General features: G+C 42.7%; 1 protein-coding gene across 1 annotated transcript; it reads right to left on the bottom strand.

Annotated features, from left to right (window-relative positions):
- Positions 1–68: 68 nt before the first annotated feature.
- On the bottom strand, positions 69–22,816 carry katna1 (katanin p60 (ATPase containing) subunit A 1). The gene is made up of 11 exons (XM_078274729.1): positions 22,565–22,816; positions 19,799–19,964; positions 19,565–19,704; positions 16,315–16,519; positions 14,432–14,547; positions 13,370–13,475; positions 13,122–13,280; positions 7,381–7,507; positions 6,196–6,330; positions 2,323–2,449; positions 69–583 (listed from the first exon to the last, which is right to left on the bottom strand). Exons 2-11 carry the CDS (start codon positions 19,958–19,960, stop codon positions 385–387), a joined length of 1,476 nt encoding a protein of 491 aa, XP_078130855.1. The 5' UTR covers positions 19,961–19,964; positions 22,565–22,816; the 3' UTR covers positions 69–384.
- Between the last annotated feature and the right edge of the window lie 237 nt (positions 22,817–23,053).

Genomic DNA, 23,053 nt, shown 5'->3' with positions numbered 1-23,053 from the left:
TTAGCTTAGTATCTCACGGTCAGGTACAAAGCTGAATATTATGACACTTGGGAAAGCAAAGTAGCAAACTTTGGGTCCTCACATTTGTCAGTTTCTCTCCCAGCTAGAGTTGAAGTTATCATATCATCATTGATGTCATAATTTACGAGGAACATCAACTGTTTTTCCCACATCAAGTTGACTCGAGTCACCTTTTCAGATTAAGACGTCTGTGTTACATTAACATAATGTACGAGAGGAAGAGGTGCACATGTTTACCTCAAGTATAAGCTTACTCTTCAATATCAATGGAATGACACAGACGCAGTCAGTACTTAACCTCAGCGTTACCCACAAAACAATAGTTACATATTCGGATAAAACGGACTCGGGTGATGGCGTTTTTCAGCAGGACCCAAACTCTTCGATCCACTTTTCGTACTTCTCCAGGTCAGATTTGGACACAGATTTGGACACTTTCTTCAGAGAAGACTCAAAGTCCTCCATGGTGGTGGGCATGTGCATCTCGTCCCGGGAAATGTTACGGATCTCGTCTGGGGTGAGGCCCTCGATTCTTCGCCTCATGGCCATCAGAGAGGCATCCCTGTGGCATAAAAGAAAAAAAGAGAGAGAAATACTTGATCTTTTTTTTTTTGTATTCCACTCATATGGAGCTCAGCACAAATTATTTCAGGAAGACTTCTAAATAACTTCACTATCTCTTCCTAAAACTCTTCAGCTGTTAAGAGGCGTTCACCCTTCAGTAAAACAATCAGAATTGGCCACGAAATTCATGATCCAATCACAGCGCGACATCCTGCTTTAAAGGTCTCTCTCCTGGCTATCAGCTGTCTTCTCAGGCAAACGTGCAACCCTCCTCCTCCCCTTCCACCTCCGGGCGTCGTCAACCACAGCACCCTGAGTCCCTTTCGTTCGGGGGGGGGGGGGGGGGGGGAGAATATGTCTGGCTTCTCTACCCCTTTAAAATATTTTTAACGATGGAGTCTAATCTCCAAAGACTCTGTACATTTCATATTATGCTTATGTACAAGCGTATCTGCAACCAAGTCTCTCCTGATTGAAATATATTTATTTTGCAGCGAGTGGCGTAGAAAACAACACACACGCCACTTGCTTTGTCTCCTTTGTGCTGCAGGGAATTCATTCCCCCGAAGATCCATCCAAAAAGAAAAAAAAAAGAAAGAAAATCTCGCACACATTTGTCACCTTTGCATCCGCTTATTTGGTCACAAGGACTTTTGTGTACTGTGTGTCCTGCAGTGGCGGGACCTGGGCCTCCAGACCTATGCTACAGTAATACGACCACCTTTGAATGACCTCCCCATGACACCAGGACATTATCGTGTGGAATAAAGAGATTTAACACAAGGCTGCACACCTAGAGAGCTTCAATACACTGTTGCAGAGACATGGACACGTGGTGGCTGAAGCCAGCACTTTTACGCAGCATGACAGGAAGCTGCATCACATGTTTTTTGAAAAATACCTTTACCCACTTAGTCATTATACCCACATTACTGATGATTATTTATCAAAAATCTCATTGTGTAAATATTTTGTGAAAGCACCAATAGTCAACACTACAGTATCGTTGCGGTATCGATATCAAGGTATTTGGTCAAAAAATATCGTGATGTTTGATTTTCTCCGTATCGCCCAGCCCTACTACAAAGCAATCAAAAACACAAATAACACAACGGCGATCAACGGGCTTCCCCACAAACTCCAGCCAAGCTGCTGGGGTTTCAGCAACACACACACACACACACACACACACACTGACTGACTGCTCAAACCTTTAACACCGGCAGCAACTATCTAAAGCAAGAAGTAAAAGCTACGGTAGTCAAATCATTGGACTAAAATGCAAACAAATCCATTCAACTTACCAAAAGCTGCTCATCATTTGAAGAAAAAGTAGATCCTCCTTTCTTTCATTAACAACTAACGTTACTGCTACGCTTATGTGATGCTAGCTAGTTTTGCTTCTCGACCGTATACCAACTGGTCCCAAAAATGCCCGAAGTAAGTGGCGAGGCCAGCTAGAAGGCTCTGTCCTGTCAAAGAATCCGCCCAACACGCTCAATTTCAATTGAGGTAAGGAAATGGCACATGACTCCCGTTCTCGCAAAAAGCTACCGGATTTTATTTTTTAGAACCAGGAATTTTGGACTTCTATGGTAAGCGCCAACAGCAAACCTTAATTTAGCTTTATGTATTGTAGCAATGATCATATTCGGCGCACGTGTTTGTCGTCTAAAATAGAAACTACTGGAAAGAGCCACGTTGGCTTGACGGAAGGAAAAGAGCGGAGAGGCTGACCTGCACACATTGGTAATGTCGGCTCCTGAGTAACCCTCCATCTGCTCGGAGATCTTGTCCAAGTCCACGTCGCTGGCCACCTCCAGCTCCTTCAGGTTGATCCGGAGCAGCTCCACTCGCCCTTCCGCTGCAGACACACATGCAACCGTGAGTGAAGCAGAGCTGGAACAATTCCAAATTTGTCTCAGAATTCTTTGCGATTAACAATATCTTTGTCTCTTTCAGTCAAATTTAAAAACAATTATTAACGTATTACCTTTTTTTTTTTTTTATTATTATTACCATGTGACCCAGATGACGTAGTAACAAAAGTACACAGCCTGTGTATCTCTTGTCATTTACCAGTCATACGCCTTAGACCTTAGCTAATATCAGTAATTGATTGTGGTTAAACAAAGAAACCGGGATTATTTAAAGTTTCTGTATGCAACTTTCAGTTGGTGTTGATTCTAGCGGCCACTTTGGACAAAAGCGGTAGTGTTTTTAGACCACACCTGCTGCCGTAATGCCCTTTTCTTTATGGTGCTGTATTACCCACTGTATATTAGCGAGTTATAGCGTTACGGGAAGGTCATATAGGCTAGTCGCGATGGATGTTTTGCTCAACCAGAAAATCATTCTTTTACAATAAGAGAATACGTTACAGATGCATTGTTGCATTTCCAGTGTTGCATACGGTAACGTTGGATGTATCGTGAGATAAACTGGTATCACTGTCACAAGCATGGGCGATTTTAGATCCTTTTTAGGGGGGCTCAAGCCCTAAAAAAAAGCCCTAAGCCCCTACATTTCATAAAAATAAAAATTATATTAATAAAAAAACTAAAAAAAAAAAAATCTAATTTAGTGCTTCAAGTTAGAGAACTTGTCTGTTAGTGACAGAGGACAAACAATTACAGGTTCAAAGGTTTAATATCCTGCGTGTCTGTCGCCGATGCTACGCACTTGTAGCCCCGTCAAGGAAAGGGTTAACAGAAACGTAGTGTTGGCCAATCAGAGGAGGTCGTGCCGGACTCCCGCCTTTGGCTGAGCCTCTATCTGATCTGTCAGAGGGAGAGCAGGAGGCGGTTGTGAAGTTTAACGTTGGTGGTCCCCGGAGAAGAGGTTGGTCAGTTCATGGAGCAGATTAGAACCCAGACTGAAACGTAGGCAACTAAAACTGCTGAATGTTAGAACGTTGTGTCAAATTGGTCGTTATTACTGAGACTTATAAAGTGTCAGGTTTAGTTCCATCATAGTATTAATAGTGTCAAAAAACATTAGCTGACGTTGTCGTTTTGTAGCTAGCTCAGAGATTATCGGCTAATGAAATGATTGATTTAGCAGGGCCCCCCCCCGCCGATTCCAGCAGCCTTCAGGCTGAACAGGAAGTGACAGCAACACTGTGGTCCGATTCCGATTTAATAAAATGTTATCAGACCCATATATCAGCTCCTACAGTCTCCAGTTGTTTTTATTATGGCAGAGTAGCTGTCAAAATGCTCTACATGTGATCTGTTGCTGATTTTAATTAACAACAGACTGTAGATGATCTGTAATCTGAACAGATTTAGTCTCTCTGACTTCTAAATGCAACTAGCAGCCACACAACATGTGTTCTGTACAGAATAAGCCTTTAAATCAGACAAATAGCAGTTACAATCCCTCCAAATCAAAATCAATAAAAAGTTTATGTAAAACGTCATGTTGAGTCGATTCTGAACCAAATCAGCTGTTAGATCAGCTGAGAGGCCGGCGTTTCCCAGCATGCCCTGGGTCCGCCTGGGTTGGTGGAGAGCAACTGCGGCGCCTGGTTCTAAAAACTGCGGCCGCTTTACACAAGTACAGGGGGGCATAAGGGAAAAGAAAATAGTAAGCCAACAGAAACAAGGACTAAAAGGAATAACACGTCCGCGCTAAATGGAAGAGGGGCGTCATTTAATGTTGGCTACTGATGTACAACCACATTGTGCACTGTTAAGTTATTTTATTAATGAAATAGACATATTACATACCTGAGGGTAGGGCTGGGCAATATATCAATATTATATCGATATCGTGATATGAGACTAGATATCAGTCTTAGATTTTGTATATCGTGATATGACATAAGTGTTGTCTTTTCCTGGTTTTAAAGGCTGCATTACAGTAAAGTGATGTACTTCTCTGAACTGACCAGACTGTTGTAGCTGTTCTATTATTTGCTGTTTCCCCACTTAGACATTATGTCCACATTACTGATGATTATTTATCTAAAATTTAAGTGTGAAGATATTTTGTTAAAGCACCAACTGTCAACCCTAGTTGGACTAGAATATCGCCGCAAAATCGATATCGAGGTATTTGGTCGAGAATATTGTGATATCTGATTTTCTCCACATCGACCAGCCCTACCTGAGGGCCAATTCGGGGTGGGTTTTGAATCATTTATAATCCCGTAATTGTCTCCATCTGTTAAAGCCCGACCGAGTGTGACTCACGTTATCGCAGTTGTCTTTAACTTTCCTTTCCCCTTTAATCTTTTAGTTGGTCTTCGTTTCATTTCCTTCTCTCCTGTGATGGCCCTGCCCCAGTATCAGCCACAACTACAACAGATAACTTCTAAAATAACATTAAAATACAATTAGGCCTATATAAAGACATCTCCTGCTTCCTTTTACCAGGCTCCGCTGGCATACGCTAACACAGGCTTTTTTCCGGTGTTACAAAGAAATCTGTGACCCTTCAGAATGTGTTACTGTAGCGCCTCTACTCTACTACAGAGCGATGGCTGACTCATGATGAACGGGTCCGGCACGGGTTGAATGCGCATCGGCAAGTCGGCGTTAAATACTTCTCGATAATGAAATGATGTTTGATGTTTCTCGCTGTGGGGGCGGCTGCTAACAACAGAACGTTTCCAGCCTGTCTTGTAGAGGGGCCCTGTGTCAATATCTAGTTTTAAGACTTGTAATGTGCTCACGTGTTGCACTGTTGTAAATGTATCTGTGTTACGGTAAATTACAGCTAAAAGCTAAAGCTTATTGGTGCTCAAAACTAAATATGACGCTGCATGTGTGTCTGCTGTGTGCACTGTACTTGAAGGTGACAGGACACAGAATGCAAAAAAATGCGGGGGCTCATTTTTGCCCCAGGGCCTCCCAAGGTGGTTAATCTGGTATGAGCACTTATTAACAAGGCTGCAATGAATGGAGACATTATGAAGTTTTTCAGTTTGAAGCTTTTTAAGTCTATCCTTTGTAGTCTGATTTCTAGGTGTTGAACAGTAAAAGCTTATAGGTAGGGTTGGGTACCGAAACCTAAACGACCGGTATCTACTGGACCGAATCGCAACGTGGATTTCAGTGCCTCATTTCGTTTACAATTAAATTACTTTTGCGCTGCTCTCTGATTTGCTGAAACAGACGTTAAAAGCAAAAGAAGCGTCGCTGCACGTGCCGCTAGTTAACACTTCACTTGACAGCAGCTAACGTTAGCCTACAGTTAGCTAGCAGCTGGATTAAACACGGTTAAAATGTTGACAGCTAAACAGTGTAAAGTGTGTCTGTATTTCACTGTAGAGGATTCCAACATCGGGACGTTAAGCAGTGCAGCTGCCTTTGTTGGAAAAACAACACAGACGGTGTGTTCACTTGAAACTAGTAAGCCTCATGGTGCATTCAAAGTTATTGTAAAATACCCTATTCCCTATTAACCTATATAAGTATCGGTTCAGGCACCGGCACCGTTTTAAAAGTATTGTTTTAGCACCGGTATCGGAAAAAACCCAAACGATACCCAACCCTACTTATAGGTCACATTAGTCTGCATTCGATCACTTTTTTTTTTTTTTTTTTTAATTTTCCATGAGCTTTATGGAGGCTATACTCTTAAGCAGTGAAGAAAAGAGTGTACTTGAAGGCAGAGGGATGTAGATCCTCTTCTCCAGCCGTCTTCTCAGAGCCTCATCGATGTCCCATGGGAAGTTGGTGGCAGCCAACACCATCACCATCTTTGATGGATCATCGTTTTCCGATGCTCCACCGACACCTATACCAAGAATTGAAAAATCCTCAGAATGAAATAAATTGGGTTTGTTTTGCAGTTAAAACATACAGTATATCTAGAATGCTGGGTAATAGGCTACACTACAGAAAACTAATGCTAGCTTGTTGAAACCATTTTAGAGAGAGTGAATAGAAGATGATTGTGGTTGCGTTATCGCCAGTGTACAATAGGGCTGTTGGAACGAATTCCGAAATTCGAATATAATTCGAATATTAAAAAAATCAATACTATTCGAATGCTAAAATTACTATTCGAATATTGCTTTTTTATGAATTTTTTTAATGTTTTATATGCAATCTTGCCTTTCTCGTCGCCTTGGCCTACACGCATGTGAAAATTAAATGCTTTTGTTTAGTCTGATGAACAATAAAGTTTTTGAATTGTATCACAATCGTACATGTTCCCTTAATACATACATCCACGCGGTATCATCATCACAATACTATCAAAAATGGCGGAAAGCGACCTGAGGGCACACCTGACAACGTTACACCCTGAAAAGCTAGGCGATCTGTCCGAGGAATTGCCGCTAAAAACGGGCAAGAATGACTTATTTTCTGCCTCTCTCCTCATCACGGGGCTTACCAGCTGTCCGCCAGGCGATAACGGACAAAGTGACACGGTTCAAATGTAAAGATATGAGACCGATCAACATCACGCAGGGGTCTGGATTTAAATATTTTATTCACGAGCTTGAGCCAAGGTACATTAAAGTTGACAAATTAAAGTCATTCACTTTGTCCAGCTGTTTTATTGTTAATAAGAAAGCGCTCACCTGTTTTCAAAAGTTTGTTTTGTAATGTTAGTAGACCCTCTAGTGGACAGAATGTGTAACAACAACCACATGCTGATAGTGGCATTGGCGATACATAAGCCTGTGTAATATCGTAATTATTAATAGCAGGATGAATTTGAGCATTTAATATTCGAATATTATTTGAATATTAAATAAAACAACAAATGGAATTCGAATAGTATTATAGAGGAAGATTGACAGCCCTAGTGTACAAGAACATCTCATAGGCATCATACCATCCATCTGCACCAGCAGCTCTGCCTTGACTCTCCGGCTGGCCTCATGTTCCTCTGAAGTCCCTCTGCGGCTGCACATGGAGTCAATTTCATCAATGAAGATCGTAGTGGGAGCGTAAAAACGGGCCTGAGCAAGACCACAATATGTAATTAATATGCAAGTATATTACAGAAGTATCACTGTCCGAACTAATTCAAATTAGGTCTGCTCAATTTATTGTAAACTAATCATGATCTACGAATTCACATCCAAATTTAAAGGTGTATTAGACCATTTTGACCACTAAAGGCAGAAAGATTAACTTGACATCCCGTCAACTTATAAAGTTATAGCTATGACATCAAATTTGCTACCTAACAAGAGTAAGTCTAATACTAGTCTCCTGTCAGTTATGGTTTTATCCACAAACAAAAACAAAAATATCTTGAGTTATCAGCTTTCTAGATACTTTGCTTTCTTCACCAGCCACCTGTTTACTTCAGCTCTTTGCCATTTCATGCTAAGCAGGCCGTGTACAGTGGCACTCATAAGTTTATGAACCCATGCTAAAGTTGACTAAAAAGAGGAATAAAAAAAAAATCCTCTTTTGGAAATTGATCTTAATGCCTTAATTAAAAAAGAAATGAGGAAAAATCCAAACTTTAAGGACAACAACTGGCATGGGGTACTTTCCATAAGATCATCTCTCAATGCAAATCAAACCAGCTATTAGGCTAACTGAAATAAAACCATGCCAATCTCTAGGTATGGTGAAGGGTATGTGATGATGTGGGGGCTATTTTAATTCCAAAGGCCAAGGGAACTTTATCAGGATGCATAGTATCCTGGATCCATGAAATAACTGGCCTTTAAAAAGAAAAGTCTGCCTGCCTCTATGGGAATTTAACATAGGGGTGTACTAACTTATGCCCCCTGTATTTTAAGGAAAAATATTTATTTATTTATGATACATTATTCATTCACGAGAAAATTGGTGTCCTTAAAAGGCTGGATTTTTCCTCATATTTTTTTATTCCTCTTTTTAGTCAACTTTAGCATGGGTTCATAAACTTATGAGTGCCACTGTACATTTGACTTCTCTCAGCTTGTTTGCTAGAAACTGGGGTTTGATTAACACCAGAAGCCTAAAACCATATATGTGAGCGAGAAAACCAACAGTGAGCTAAAAAAGGCCACTAACTGCGCAGAGAGTGGCCCTCTCACTTTTCGTAATCATTTGAGTAAATATTGATATCAAAAAGTCTGTGACTTGTAGTACCCTTTTCCCATTAAATTAACATGTTAGTGGGGTTTTTTTTCGAAGCAGGTAAACCCGCTAAAAATAGGCAATAGCCTTCTTTCCCATTTCCAGTAGATCGTCCCGGGAAATTCTGTTTTTATTCTGGTGTGACGTGAGGAACGCCCCGGAAACAAGAAGTAAACGTTAGAAAGCAGCATGGACGCAAGTGACAATATTACAGTGGTTGCTTCTTTTTTTATATCTCTTGATTCAGTCTCTTTCAAACTCAGTGCCAACTAATTTGGAACAATGTTCGAGCGATGGAATTTGTGGCCGAGATGACAGAAGTAACCAACGGAGGCATCGGGTGTCATAGCATTGCGCCGGAAAAAGGGCGAAAATTACTGTGTCCACCCTAAGGTAGAAACCTGGTGCCATATCCTATACGACTGATATCTACCTGGACCGAGTGTCAAAGCAGGTTTTGGTGCCCCTTTTTGGTGCTATTTAAATATCTGCACCGCTCTCTGGTGCTCCAAAACAGACGTTACAGGCAAAAGAAGTGTCCCTGCACGTGACGCTTGTAAATATTACACTAAGCAGCAGGTAACGTTAGCCTACCGTAAGCTAGTAGCTGGCTTACACGCAGTTCAAATGTTTAAAGCTAAACCATCTGAAGTGAGGCTATAAATAAGTTATTGTTTAACATTGTTTAAATAAATTATTTAAATTTGACCAATAGGCAATATACAAGCTGTTCTTTAATGTTGTGAGCTGTCGTTCTTGTCTTTTTAGTATTTGTTCAGGCACCGGCACTATTCTTTTTTTAAGTATCGTTTTAGCACTGGTATCGAGAAAAAACAAAACAAACAACACCCAATCTTAGTCCACCAATATCATGTTCAACACAAATATCATCACTGCCGATCGGAGCTAGAGCCGATAAATACCCGTGACCACTGCAGAGTAATTTGTCCTGGGAATGAATGCCGCTTGTAACCTTTCCCACTTAAGACAAAAGCCAGATGTTAGTGGGTTCTTTGGGCCAGTGAGAAGGGGGGGGGGGTTATACTTTAAAGTGCTCATATTATGCTTTTTGGCTTTTTTCCTTTCCTTTATTGTGTTATATATCTTTTTTTGTGCACGTTATAGGTTTACAAAGTAAAAAAGCCCAAAGTCCACCCCCAAAGGGACTTACCATCTCCAACAGAAAACACTGTTCACAAACTGCTCCAAACAGCTCTATTGTAGTCCAGCCTTTACTTCCATCACAAACGTGGTCACTTTGGAACACGTTATAATGCTCGCTTAGCTGCTTGCGTGGCACGACCTCATACTCTGCTTCTGACTGGCTAGTAGTCCTTACCTAGGTACTGTCAGGGCACGCCTCATACTCTGCTTCTGACTGGCTAGTAGTCCTTACCTAGGTACTGTCAGGGCACGCCCTCATACTCTGCTTCTGACTGGCTAGTAGTCCTTACCTAGCTACTGTAAGGGCAGGACCTCATACTCTGCTTCTGACTGGCTAGTAGTCCTTACCTAGCTACTGAGCATGTGCGACTCCCAACAAAGATGGAACAGAAGTGCGATGTCTCACTCTGTAGCTAAAACAGAGAGCTCAACACACAGGGTGAAAAGAGGAGCTGCAGCAATGTGCAATACAACAAAAATAGTGTTTTTTGAAAATGAACCTATTCTGATATAACCTCCAATTACAATTATGAACTTGAAAATGAGCATAATATGAGCACCTTAAGGCATGTTCTCCTATACATTTCTGAAAAACATACTAATTGGTAGCAAAACATGAATAAACGTACTGTTTTGAACGATGCAATAAGAATAGTTATTTTTTATTAGTGTTATTATCCTCCCTAAAAAAAGAAAATACACAAATGATCTCAACTTTAACACTAGAAATGCCATGACAGTCATTTAGACCGTTTTGGATTTTATAAGTGCAATAACTTTGCTGAATAAAAAAAAAAAAATCAATCCTGCTGGTACCTGACTTTTCCTAAAAGTGTGTTTTTAAAATTACAAAAAGGCAAAGAAAATATGATCAATTTAACCTATTTTGGCCATACACGATCATATTGACTGCAAGGGTTTTCGCGGCATTCTTTATGTAATTTTTCGCATAGTTGAAGATGCATCTTGGTTGCTTAGTAACTATCATGGTCTCTGTTAGAGAAACGTCACTAGCGTCACCTAGCCTATTTGTATTTACCGGTAGCCTATTCGATTACAGTAGCCTACATTGCTTTTTATTTCAGTAGCCCATTTAGAAATGAGTTTGTAGGAAAAGTGTCCAGAATGAATGAGCGAATGAAGAGGAATATGACTGTTGAAATGGCCTTGGAGATGCTTCAGAACATGGGAGGTGATGATTCTGATGCTGGGGCTCTATCAGAGTCGGAGGAGGAAAGTGACAGCGATCATTCCTGGGTGAATGATAGGTCCAACACTTCATCCTCATCAGAGAGTGAGTCCGTACGCCAACAGTGGAAAAAGAGGCGACGACTTTCACCTAAGACTTCGGATCCAAATGTTCTGGTTACGGTTGATGGTCCCGGTGAGTTCCGCTGCATGGCTATTCTGGTCATATTTGAAATTGTAGGCTATCATTATTATTATCATGAATCTATTCTAGTTATTGTTGTTTTAGGCCTTCCCGAACCAGTACCCCTCGAGCCAACTGAATACAGCCCGCCTGAGTCATCACGGCCGGAGGCGGCTGTGGAAAAGGGGAAGGATGGGACGGCGTGGACGGTTGCTTCAGCAACGTCCAGGGAGAAAACAGAGCCAAAATGTCCTGACAGAAGCTGCTGGCCCCACAGCACTCGCAAAGCGCAACAATGAAGACGCGCTCACGGCCTTCGTGTGTCTATTCCATAATGGCATGCTGAGGCCCATCAGCACCATGGTGACAGCTCCTGGGACCTGACAGTGGCTGAACTAAAAGCATTTATAGCTTATACCTGCTGTATATCCACGGGGCAAAGGGTGCAAAAAAACATCGATTTGGACAGTCTGTGGTCGGAAGAATGGGGCTTCCCCTTTTTTACAGAAACAATGGCCAGAAACAGATTTAGAGAGGTGAAATTCCTGCGGTTTGATAAGAAAGAAACCAGACGCATTCATCTGCAGATTGACAAGTTTGCCCTGGTGTCGGCAACTTGGAACAAGTTTGTGCAGAACAGCGTAGCTTGTTACAAGCCTGGTGCCGACATTACAATTGATGAGCAGCTGTTCCCCACCAAGGACCGGTGCAAATTTATTCAGTACACGGGGAACAAGCCTGATAAATTCTGCATCAAATTTTGACTGATGTGCAGTCCAAACATATGCTGAACGGGCCTCCGTATCTGGGTAAAGAGGAGACGTGGAGCAGAGGTCAGCTCGTGGGAGAGTGTGTGGTGCTGAAACTGGTGGAGCCATTTCTGGGGAAGGGAAGAAACATTACGACTGATCATTTCTTCACCTCCCTAAAGCTAGCCACTGCCTAACAGGACAAAAAGACCAGCCTGGTTGGCACCCTGGACAAAGCCAAACGTGAGTTGCTTCTCTCTGTAAAAGAGCAGGCAGAGCTGTTCAGCACAAACATGCTGAAATGTGCTAATGCGACACTGACCATTTACCAGGGAAAGCCGAGAAAAAATGTGTGCATTCTGAGCTCAGTGCACACAAGTGTGGGGATAACGGATGGGCCGAAGGCAAAGCCTGAGTCTGTGACTTATTACAACAACACCAAATACGGCGTAGATGTGTTGGATCAGATGGCGAAGGCGTACTCTGTGAAAGGCGGTACACGAAGATGGCCAGTGGCTGTATTTTATAACATTCTCGACCTGGCTGGAATAAACGCACATGTCCTATACAAGGAGTGCACCAGCAGCAAGATATCAAGAGGGAAGTTTTTGCTGCAGTTGGCAGAGGAGCTGAGAGCCGAGTTTATGGAGGGGAAAAGGGCAGCAGCGCACAGTCCCGGTCAGCAGCGGCAGCAGCAGCCACCACCGCAGCAGGCACAAAAACACAGGCAGTGCCAGGAGAGGAGGAGCTGCAATCAGAACAAGACAAAAGACACCTGCAGCACATGTCGCAAACCCGTCTGTGGCAACTGTGTCAAAAGAAGAGATGTCACCAAGTCAAGTGTTGACTGCGTTTAAAAAGCCAAATGCACACATGTATTTATAAGTAATTGTTTCATGGTTTGTTCTTGGCTCTTTTTGTTATCAGCTCGGTTCCAGCTTTTTCGATTAGCCTATTTTCTCTGTCATTTGTGTTAGAAATGTGTTTAAAAATAATGTTAATTTATACGGTTTACCATGATTTGATTGATAAATGTGTGATAACTAACTTAAATGTTGTCAAAATGACCACTTACGGCACTTCTAGTGTTAAGCAAAATGACCCAAGTTCTTTCACTAAAGTGTTTTACTGTGGAAAACACATACTTTGTTGACATTTGAGAACAACATTTTGTTATCATCGGTATCAATCACACATCTGAAGTCTTACCATTTCAAAGAGAAGTCGAACTAGCTTCTCAGACTCCCCTCTGTACTTGGAGGTGAGAGTAGACGAGGAGACGTTGAAGAATGTGGTTCTGCACTCGGTAGCAACTGCTTTAGCCAAAAGTGTTTTCCCCGTGCCTGGAGGTCCCACCATAAGCACTCCCTAAAAGTAAAGAAATGATTTCTGTGCATTGATATAAGTGATATATGTCATTACAAAACAAATAAATTAAAATCTCTTTACATACGCACCTTCCATGGTCTTCGTATGCCTTTGAAAAATGCTGGCATCCACATCGGCAACACAACCGCCTCTTTCAGGAGTTTTTTTGCATCTTCCAAGTCTGCAATGTTGTCCCTAAGAAACAGATTAGGCAGTGCTTACACCTGGTAGATCTCTGGAAGGCTGCGGATCGTCCCAAGAAACACACACACGACCCATGATTCTTAAAATGTGTGTTTTGTCTTTCTTTTAGCCATACTTAGAAAGGGCAGTGAAATCAAAACAACTCGCAAGTCCAAACAACAGTCCTTACTGGCAGAAATTAAGGTTAGTTTGCTGGCCATCTTTAACAGGACTCCCTGGACGAAGGGATATTGCATCTCAATGCGACCTTTTTGATTAAATAAAAGGATAAATAAACAAATAAAAAATAGCTACGGTTGAGTAACTTTGAGAACGACAGATGTCATTAGAACCAAGAAAATCAACAGTTCCTAAATATTAGTTTTACTTTTTTTAGCTTAAGATATCATTAATACCAAATTGCAGACCAATTTCATAACGATGTAACATTCATGCGCTCGGCCAGTGTTGCGTCTTTTCCCAAGATCACTTCTTCTTGTTGTTTCAGTGTAAGGTAGCTTCAAGTCAAAGGTGCTGTAGGTAGGATTGGGAAGATCCAGGACTTAGCCAAAAAATCAGTCCCTCCCCACTTTCTGCTAAAGCCCAAAGCGGTCTCCTAAGCCCCTCCCCCCACAAGGGAGAATGAATGAGCAGTGATTGACACCCTCCCTGGCCCTGATTGGTGCATCTGAACAGGGAGCGGTGGATTTTTTGCAAATCTCACTACAGGCTGTAGGTGGAGCCAGAGGAGCTGGATTTGTTTTTAATGTCCTGTTTCATGTAGTTCTACTGGAACATAGGGTCAGTTTCAGCAAATATGACAGAAAGTTAGTTTTAGAAGTCTTACCTACTGCACCTTTAACAGGTTACAGAATGACAAAAGTTCTTAATTAGATTTTTTTCCTAAAAAGTACATTACCCAAAATTACACCCACAGTTCTGATGAATAGAAACGGATGAACACATACCATTTAACATTTGGATTCTCAGATATAATATCTCTCTCCAAAGCTTCCACGAGGTCTTTATCATATCCTGTCCCGTCAAACTTTTTCACTTCCTTCTCCTGGACATCTGCTTTGTTCTGGAAGGCAGACAAGTAAGGGTTAATTCCCGACGAGGTGTGAATGTAAATGTATGTGTTTTTATATAGTGCTTTTCTAGTCTCGACGACTACTCAAAGCACTTTTACATAGTACAGGAACCATTCACACACTGTGGCCGAGGCTGCCGAACAAGGTAAGCAACTCGGGGTTCATGGTCTTGCCCAAGGACATGGTCTTGCCCAAGGACACTTCGACATGGGACCGCAGGGCCAGTGATCGAGCTACCAACCTTCCGATTGGCAGGCGACCGCTCTACCACTGAGCCACACCCGACCCCATTGTTGTCTGTTGTTATGCGGCAGAGGCTGCGCATCGGACAGTTCCGGCCTTCTCTGCCGTCCATTAATTCCTGACAATAGACACCGCGTAGGGCATTAACCCGCAAATACCATGGTCATATGCCGAATAACATTTTTTAAGACCATGAATTTATATTTTAATGCGTTTACAATCAAAATCCAGTTAATAGGCCGGACCTTAGATACGACTTGCCAGGCTTAGCAACGGGAGGTGTCTCTAGTTCGCTCATCTCACAGAACCCTTCAGCTCAGACAGCTACGAGCCAGAAAGCTAAGTCATGCTAATTCAATAATATTGTATACGGTTGACAATCAGTAAATATAACGTGACAGTATGTTTACTAACGAGATAAGCTAGCTATCCAGCCATGTCATTGTCCCAAAAACAATATCAAGACCTTTCACGAACAAATGACCTGCCATGTGTCGACCGCAGCCTGAAGTAGTGAGCTGAACGGGGAACGGGATGAGAGATGATCGCTGTGAAACAAAGTGAGTTCAGAGGGGCAGTGTAACTTATAGTGTGTTCCATTTGTACTCGGAGGTCGGAATTTTTCCGAGGTCAGAGTCGGAAAACACGCCCCCCCGAACTTGGATTTCTGAAGTTCGGGAGTCGGACAACCTCACAGTAACACTGAGCTCAAAATCCAACATGGATGCCCCGTGATCAACAGCAGTGAAAACTGTAGTAACATACAGTTATTAGGACTTCAGTCTTAGTTGTGTCTCACTAAATCACTTGTACACACAGTACTGTCCAACTTATATCTGGGTGGGTGGTGCAGTGGATATGACACATGCCTTTGGTGTGGGAGACCTGGGTTCGATTCCCACTGCGATGATTGATAGCTTTGTAAAAGCCGAACCCGTTTATAGCCCGACATTATTCAAATGTGCGCACGCACACAGCTCTTTTGCCTTTAGTCATTTATCATTTTTTTAACATCATTTATTCATGACTAACGTGGGCTATAGGTTGCTTGGAAGTTGGAACAAAGAAATAAAATAAGTCCTCCAGAGGCCAGCCTCCCTTTCACCTCCTCAGCATCCATTTTCGCGCTGATCGAAACGCATCACCTGACCACTCATTTGTAAATTGATAGAAATTAAGACCCGTTGGGTTCGGACAAAGATCTTCAGCTCTACTTCTTAGAAGGAGTTCTATATCACTTTTTTATGGACACCCTGCAGCCAATCAAAATTGAGTATTCACCAAGACCATGGTATTAACATCATTAGTGCCCCTCCCTGTTCCCTGAATGGAACACGCTGGGTTTGGTTTCATCCAGACAAAAGAAAACTGGATTTACAAGTTTGGAATGGCTGTAGGTAAACAAGCAGCATGTGGATACTGTTTAATCAGCAATGCAAATAGTTGTCTCTGAATATATGCCATGCAGTATTATGAAGGAGAAAGTGGTGCGTTGAAACCACCAACATGTTTACCTTATCATCCTTTGATTTGCCAGCGGCCTCCTTCGGCTCTTTGGACTCCTTCTTTTCTTTGCCCTTGGCTAGTTTGCTCCTGTCCCCATTGGACCCGCGAGACGAGTGCCTCTGCTGGGCCCTCACAGCCACGCTCAGCCTGTTGTTGGGAGGTTTGCTGTCTTTATAGGGGTTAGCAGGCCGCCTGACAGGACAAGGAGAATGTCTGTGCAAAAACAGAAGATCAAGCCATTAACAAAAACCATCAGCCTTCCAAGTCATGCATTTCATCATTCCAAAAAAAACTACATGACTCATGATATCTGTTTAGTGTTGGTTTTATTCATGCCAGGGCACTAATTAGTGATGTTATTAGATTTGGAATGGACTAAGACAAAAAAAAACACTAGAAAGACAAGGCAATACAAGATCTGCATGTAGCATATTAGTTATAGCATTGTCAGTTTAAAAAACAACTAAATCACTAATAAATTCTTATTTCTTATAAATTATCTGGAGGACACATACAAGACACTAAATTATGTGAAAAGGCTCATCAAGTGTATTTATGCAACCAGACTGTGAAAGTGAAGAAAAAAAAAAGATCAAACAAAGAGGCAATTTGAGGTTTACAGGCCACCTCTTTAGGGGGCAGAGCAGGAACAAAACAGGCTCACAACTGGGACTCAAATGTACTAATCTCAATCATATGACTACATCAGGGCTATTGTTCACAGACAGAGAGCTTATACAACTCCGATCACAAATCTTTCCACTGCAAAGGTGAACGGTGGAGTAGGTCTACAGCTTCCACATTGGTATCACAGTGAACAAAGAAAACGTACTTATGCCAGGATCAATTCTTTTGTCTTTCACGACAGTCACTATGTCAGACTAGACAGACACATTACCAAAAAAAAAAATCTTGCCGTGTTTTGGACAGAAGAGTGGCCACACTACGAGTATGACACCGACCAGCCCCCAGACTGATTATCGCGTGCTGTCGCCGAGATCACGCGCAAGTTCGTAGGTCGACCCTTTTTGTGGCGCGGCAGCCTCCCAAAAATTCACGAAAATCTTTTAAACTGACCGATGTCGATCTGAAATAAATACAGATTCAGCAACTGCATGGCCTATTTCTCGCTTAAAATGTTTTCAGAAACACGCCTCGGCGAACTATTTTCGTAAAATAAGAGATCGTATTCTGAACAGGCTGGTCAAGATGGTCTGTTTTGAAATCCGGGAGCCCCACATTTGGCGTCCGTCCAATCAGGTGCAGCCATCGTGGTTAGGAGGGTGTAGCCTGTTTTCTTTGCTTGTCAGTGGTCAAAGTGAAGAGAAACCGATAACTGCTACAGTAGTGCCGAGCCCACTAGCGTGCGATGATGGGAAGCGGGGCGATCCCTGCCGTGAAAACAAAGCCTATACGGGCACTGTGTGCAGCTTTCCTCCACCACACAGCAGCAGTAGCGTTTCTGCTTCTTTTCGCCATGTTTACATATGTTCGCCAGAGAGGCAGAGAGCGCTCTCTCTTCCTATCGGTCAATGTCAAGGAACATGTCGTAGGACATGTCGCACTAGGCGGAAAAAGACAAAAAATTCGGACATGCTAGACTTTCTGTGTCGTGGTCGTGAAGCGTCCCAGACGTTAGATTGCTGATCTTTGATGATGTCACACTACAAGAGGTGAAGACACACTTTTGTCAGTCCCGACCCTCATCTGCGACGTGTCCGTCGGGTCAAAATCGGGCTGAATTTGTGTAGTCTGATCCTGGTCCATTAAAGGCCGAGTCCATCTGTGTTCTTTCACGGGTTTTTCAAATGTAAACGGCCACTCAGTCTTAGCAAAAAGCAGGGACGTGGGCTACCACAGTAAGCTAATCAATAAGGTTATGAATAATGTGAATGCTAGCTTTAGCGAACTTAACATTCGCTTTGCTAAATTTAGAAATAATGGCACAGATGCTAAGCAAACATACTGCTGTGGAAGACACATTAGGCAGCGGTAGACCAGCAGCTCCCCTGTTCTGCAAGGTGAAATAGCTGTTTTTGTCAAAGGAGTCTGGTGGCTTTGAAAAGAGCGTTATAATGGCTTCAAGTTCCCCGTCGGAAAGGGCTGTCTGACGGCAAGGTAAAGCTGTGAAAATAGTCAAAAAATTGTGTAAACTTAAACCGATTGTTTTTTAGGTTATCGTTTTTTTTTCTAAGGGGCTAAAATAAGTTTAGCTGTTGCCCCTGTCCACCGCAGTAAATATTTTGCTCTACTAAGTCATCAGCTTCCTTTGACAAAAAACAGTAATTTCACCTCACAGAACACAGGAATTGCTATTGCTGCCTCAACTGGTTAAGTTTGTTTGTGTTATTGTGTGACTTTTGGATCCGACCTAACGTGGCGTCCACAGCAGTACATTGCTTAGCTTCCCGTCTGCTTCTCCAAACTGGGGCTGTGCCGACCGCCAGCTAAGTTGTACTATACTGGAGCAATTTCATCAAAAAAGAAAAACGTTTTTGAAGGGCTTGGGAAAACAGCGTATTGACGCAAAAAAATAATTTGGCCAAGATGTGATAATCGGCCGTTGGACAGTCCGGCGAGGTCGGTGACTCAAGTCTGTTCGGTGTGTTCCGTGCCGTCATCTGTCCGAGGGGCCGTCGGCCTTCATTTTGGCCGACCTGACAGTCGGAGACAGGGAAGTCGGGACTCACCCGGAAATGGCGAGCGGGATGACCGTGACTAAGCCTCTCAAAATCTGACAAAAATCTTTTAAACTGACCTTTGTTGATCTGAAATGAAGACAGATTCAGCAACTGCACGGCCTATTTCTCTCTGAAAATGTTTTCAGGTTAACTGTTTGAGTACAATATGAGATCGTATTCTGAATGAGTCGCCATTAATGGCCGGTTGAAAAATCCAAAATCCGGAGCAGCAGCCAGACCCACGTGACGCGTTCGTCCAATCAGTTGCCGGTTTTTATTTTTTGGCCGACAATACAGATTAGCGCCGCCTGCTGTTATGGAGACGTATTACGTCTGGTCTCTTTGGTGTGTTCTGAGGGACTTTTTTGACCAACTCGGGGAGACTGATCAGTCCAACTGCCTTTTCTGCCGAGGGTCGGCCGTCTGGTCGGTCTGTAATGGCTTTAAGGAACACTACTGGGAACCTACAGAATTATATAAAAACCTCCAAAAAAAACAATGGGACTGGCCCTTGACTTAAGCAACGAGTGAGTAAGCAGAACATTACAAATTGTATGTGAATAACTAACTGCAATACCTCTGTTCCACATGCACAGGCCTTATTTCACAGTCATCATGGTTACTGGGTTTAGCAGGCGTCGCGTCCAGCTGAAAGTTCTCCAGAGTCGACATTATGTCCTGAACTTGCCGATTCTCTTCACTGATTTCTTGCCACAACTAAGAAACAAACAGACAAAAAAAAAATCTTGACTTTTTTTTTTTGTTACTATCTGTTAAGTTTTGTCTACTATGTATTTAATGCCATATTTACCTGCTGCCATCTCTGCTGAACACTGCTGTCCCGCACAGTGTACACATACTTTTTGATTTGATCTAGTAATCCATGATAGAGAACACTGGCCGAGCTGTAGTTTCCCAGCAAGGCGTATTCGCGGGCCAGCTTCACATTCTCGTTGATTTCTCTTAGACTCATGGTGCTGTGGAAACACAGACAGCAAGTTCATGCACAAAGGATTATTGCAGCTATCTTACGAACGTTGGCACAAAGAAATGTTGGGTGGGGGAGGGGACATCGGGAAGCAGAGGGTGTCTATAAGACCTTTCCATTGCTAGGCAACAGCCTGGCCCCTTGTTAACTTCCTATCAGTTGATTAGGGCTGGGTACCGAATTCAATACTTTTTAGGCACCGACCGAATTGCCTCTAAAGTATCGAGTATTGAAAAATGCCACCGAGACGGTGTATCATCTTCCGACTTTCCAGGCTTTTTTGGAGCTAGGTATAATTTGTGAGATATGCCACTCCTTCTCTACAGTCACTCGGTCGACCACTTGCTCGCGGGCACTCCTCGATAGAGCTGAAGATCTTTGCCCAAAAAACGATGGGACCCGACGGGTTTGGTTTTAATTTCTATCATTTTACACGGGCTCGGGCTTGCGCGGTAAATGAGTGGTCAGGTGATGCGTTTCCATTAGCGTGAAAATGGATGCTGAGGAGGTGAAACGGAGGCTGGCCTCTGGAAGACTTATTTTATTTCTTTGTTCCAACTTCCAAGTGGCCTAAAGCCTCCGTTAGTCATGAATAAATTATGTTAAATTTTTTTTATAAATGACTCATTCTTGACTAAAGGCAAAATAGCTGTGTGCGTGCGCCCATTTGAATAATGTCGGGCTGTAAACGGGTTTGGGCTTTTAAAAAGCTGTCAATCATGGCAGGGTTGGCTCAGTGGATGGAGCACCCGCACACATGTACTGAGAAGTTTGTGCCTCGACGCAGGGATCCGGGGGTTCGGGTCCGACCTGTGGCGGTTTCCTGCATGTCTTCCCCCTCTCGCTCCTCTTTCTCACCTAGCTGTCCTGTCAAAATAAGGAGAACCCCCCGGTCTCGTCGCAACTCTTTAGTCTGAACTGGGCTTAACAAGACTAACAAACTGAACCAGGATGATGCGGTCTCATAAAGCCAACAATAATTCATGTGATCAGGCTGTGTTTTTGTCCCCTATCATCACTTCAATGAAATCACCTTAGAAAGGGACCTCTTTTGGCGCTTACTCACTGCTAGTACCAGCTCTACTCTACTCGACCGTGGTGCCCGTCCTCCATTTTCCATTGCAGATTTAGTACCGCATCATGCGTGATGGCGAGCGTGGCTGGTTGTCATAGCAACACCGCAGGAAACTGCCGTGACATAGCGACACACACAGAGCAGTCGAGGTGTGTTGTTGTTGCCACAGCCAGAAGACAAATTTTGTTTCAAAAAGAAGCTGGAGGCAGCAAAAACATCGCTGGCTAAACTATTTAAAAAATGGCGGGTTGGTTCAGGACCTTTTTGGTTTTCCATTACGAAAAAAAGTCCCTGGTACCTGCTAACAGGTACTTCTTTTAGTACCACCTCCGTCCAGGTTCCAAGCGAGCTGAGCCGATACCAAAAGGTGACGTGAAAGCGACAGACGGGGGTGTCCTGAACAAACCCGCCATTTTTAAATAGTTTAACCAGCTGTTTTTTTTTGCTGCCATCCAGCTTCATTTGAAACTAAAATGTGTCTTCTGGCAACAACGCACCTTCCACGTTGTGTGTGTGTGTGTCACGTTAGGTCACGGCAGTTTACTGCGGCACGCAATGACGACCAGCCACGCTGAGGCAGTACTAAAATCTGCAATGGAAAACGGACGCACAGTGAGGCGAGTAGAGTCGAGGCGAGTAGAGACGAGGTGAGTCGAGCAGGTACCATGTAATGGAAAAACGCCAAAAGTGTCTCCCCTGTTCTTTCTGACATCGGTGGGAAATCTGGAGCAGGAAAAGTTAACCCTCTCCTTTATTTCCATGTTGTTTATGGAGAAGGAGAACCAGGAAATGAGTCGGGGGGAAACGCTATCAAAAGATGCAGACCTGGAATGTCAATTTTCAGTTTTAAAACTTTTTGTTAAAATCAGAGGTTGTATTGTTTCAAATGTAACCATAAGAAAGTTTGAAACAAAAAAAAAAGTTTTATAAACATCTAAATTATTAACGGAACTCTTTAATTACCCTCTTGTTGCCCTGCTATTTTGACTCTGAAGCTGTGCTGCTGTCAGCTCATCCAGCCAGATAAAGACAGACCAAAACTGTCAGTGTTATTTAGACGGTCTTTCACGTAACCTTAATACAATATCTACAAGCTATATATTTACAGTTTTAAAGGCATTTTCCACATTCAGTGACATGTAAACTAACAGGGTGGCCATTGTTCCATGGATTAGCACGGAGCCTCGCCCAACTGTTTGTGGCAAAATGCGACACAGAAGTTTCAGATATGTGACATAACGTAATAGTTTCTGAAAAATATAACTTACAACGATTTACTTAACACGGTAACGTTATGTATTGGCGTAACTAGCAACATCCTTCACTTTGAATTTCAAGCCGGGTGGTTGGTTTCCTCTCTCTCGTCCAGACAAAGTTTAAAAGCACTGCTAAGGGTAGGCTATCTTTACGAAACTCGACGTGGTCATTTAAATCGACGTGATTAATATGACCCAGAATTCTTAGAACAAGAACTGCCCTGGTTTTATACATACAGTATATGGTTTATACTCAACTTTTTAGATGAACACACGCAGAGTCCTCGCTGACAGCAGCTGTTATGACAAGTTCCGCTATGGCAGTTCAAAGAGAGGCGACTTCAAGAAGACAACCCGCCGAAACACAACTCAACGAAATGTGGACACGTTTGTAGTTCACTTTACATCACGGGAGTCAGCGACAGCCATGGATGTATATGATAATAGCGTAGGCAGAAATAGGCGACAGAGCACGTTCGATGCTTCCTTGTTAAAAGAAAGCCAAGTGGAGTAACGTTAAAAGTTTTAACTTCCGCCCATACACTTCAAAATAAAACCAAGTAGGCTAACGTTAACTTTCAAATGTTAGACAAATATGAAAAGTATTTTTGCAAAGGTCTTTTGGCAATATGGCCGTTTGGAGCATGGATGTATGGTTTGGAGGATGACTCGGCCAAGCCAGTGTGTTGTAGGTAGATGGCCAGACAATAGAAAGACTGGAAGAGTATATGCCTTGGTTCAATCATT

Source organism: Sander vitreus, chromosome 18 (assembly GCF_031162955.1).
Source record: "Sander vitreus isolate 19-12246 chromosome 18, sanVit1, whole genome shotgun sequence".
Taxonomy (NCBI): Eukaryota; Metazoa; Chordata; class Actinopteri; order Perciformes; family Percidae; genus Sander; species Sander vitreus.
This window is presented reverse-complemented; position numbering and strand designations above follow the sequence as displayed.

Coding starts and splice junctions, on each gene's coding strand:
- katna1 (XM_078274729.1), bottom strand. CDS start 19,960: ATGAGTCTAAGAGAAATCAACGAGAATGTGAAGCTGGCCCGCGAATAC. Junction 14,548..16,314: donor GCAAATCAAAGGATGATAAG/GTAAACATGTTG, acceptor TCTGCCTTCCAG/AACAAAGCAGATGTCCAGGA. Junction 2,450..6,195: donor CTACATCCCTCTGCCTTCAA/GTACACTCTTTT, acceptor GTGTGTCTGCAG/CGGAAGGGCGAGTGGAGCTG.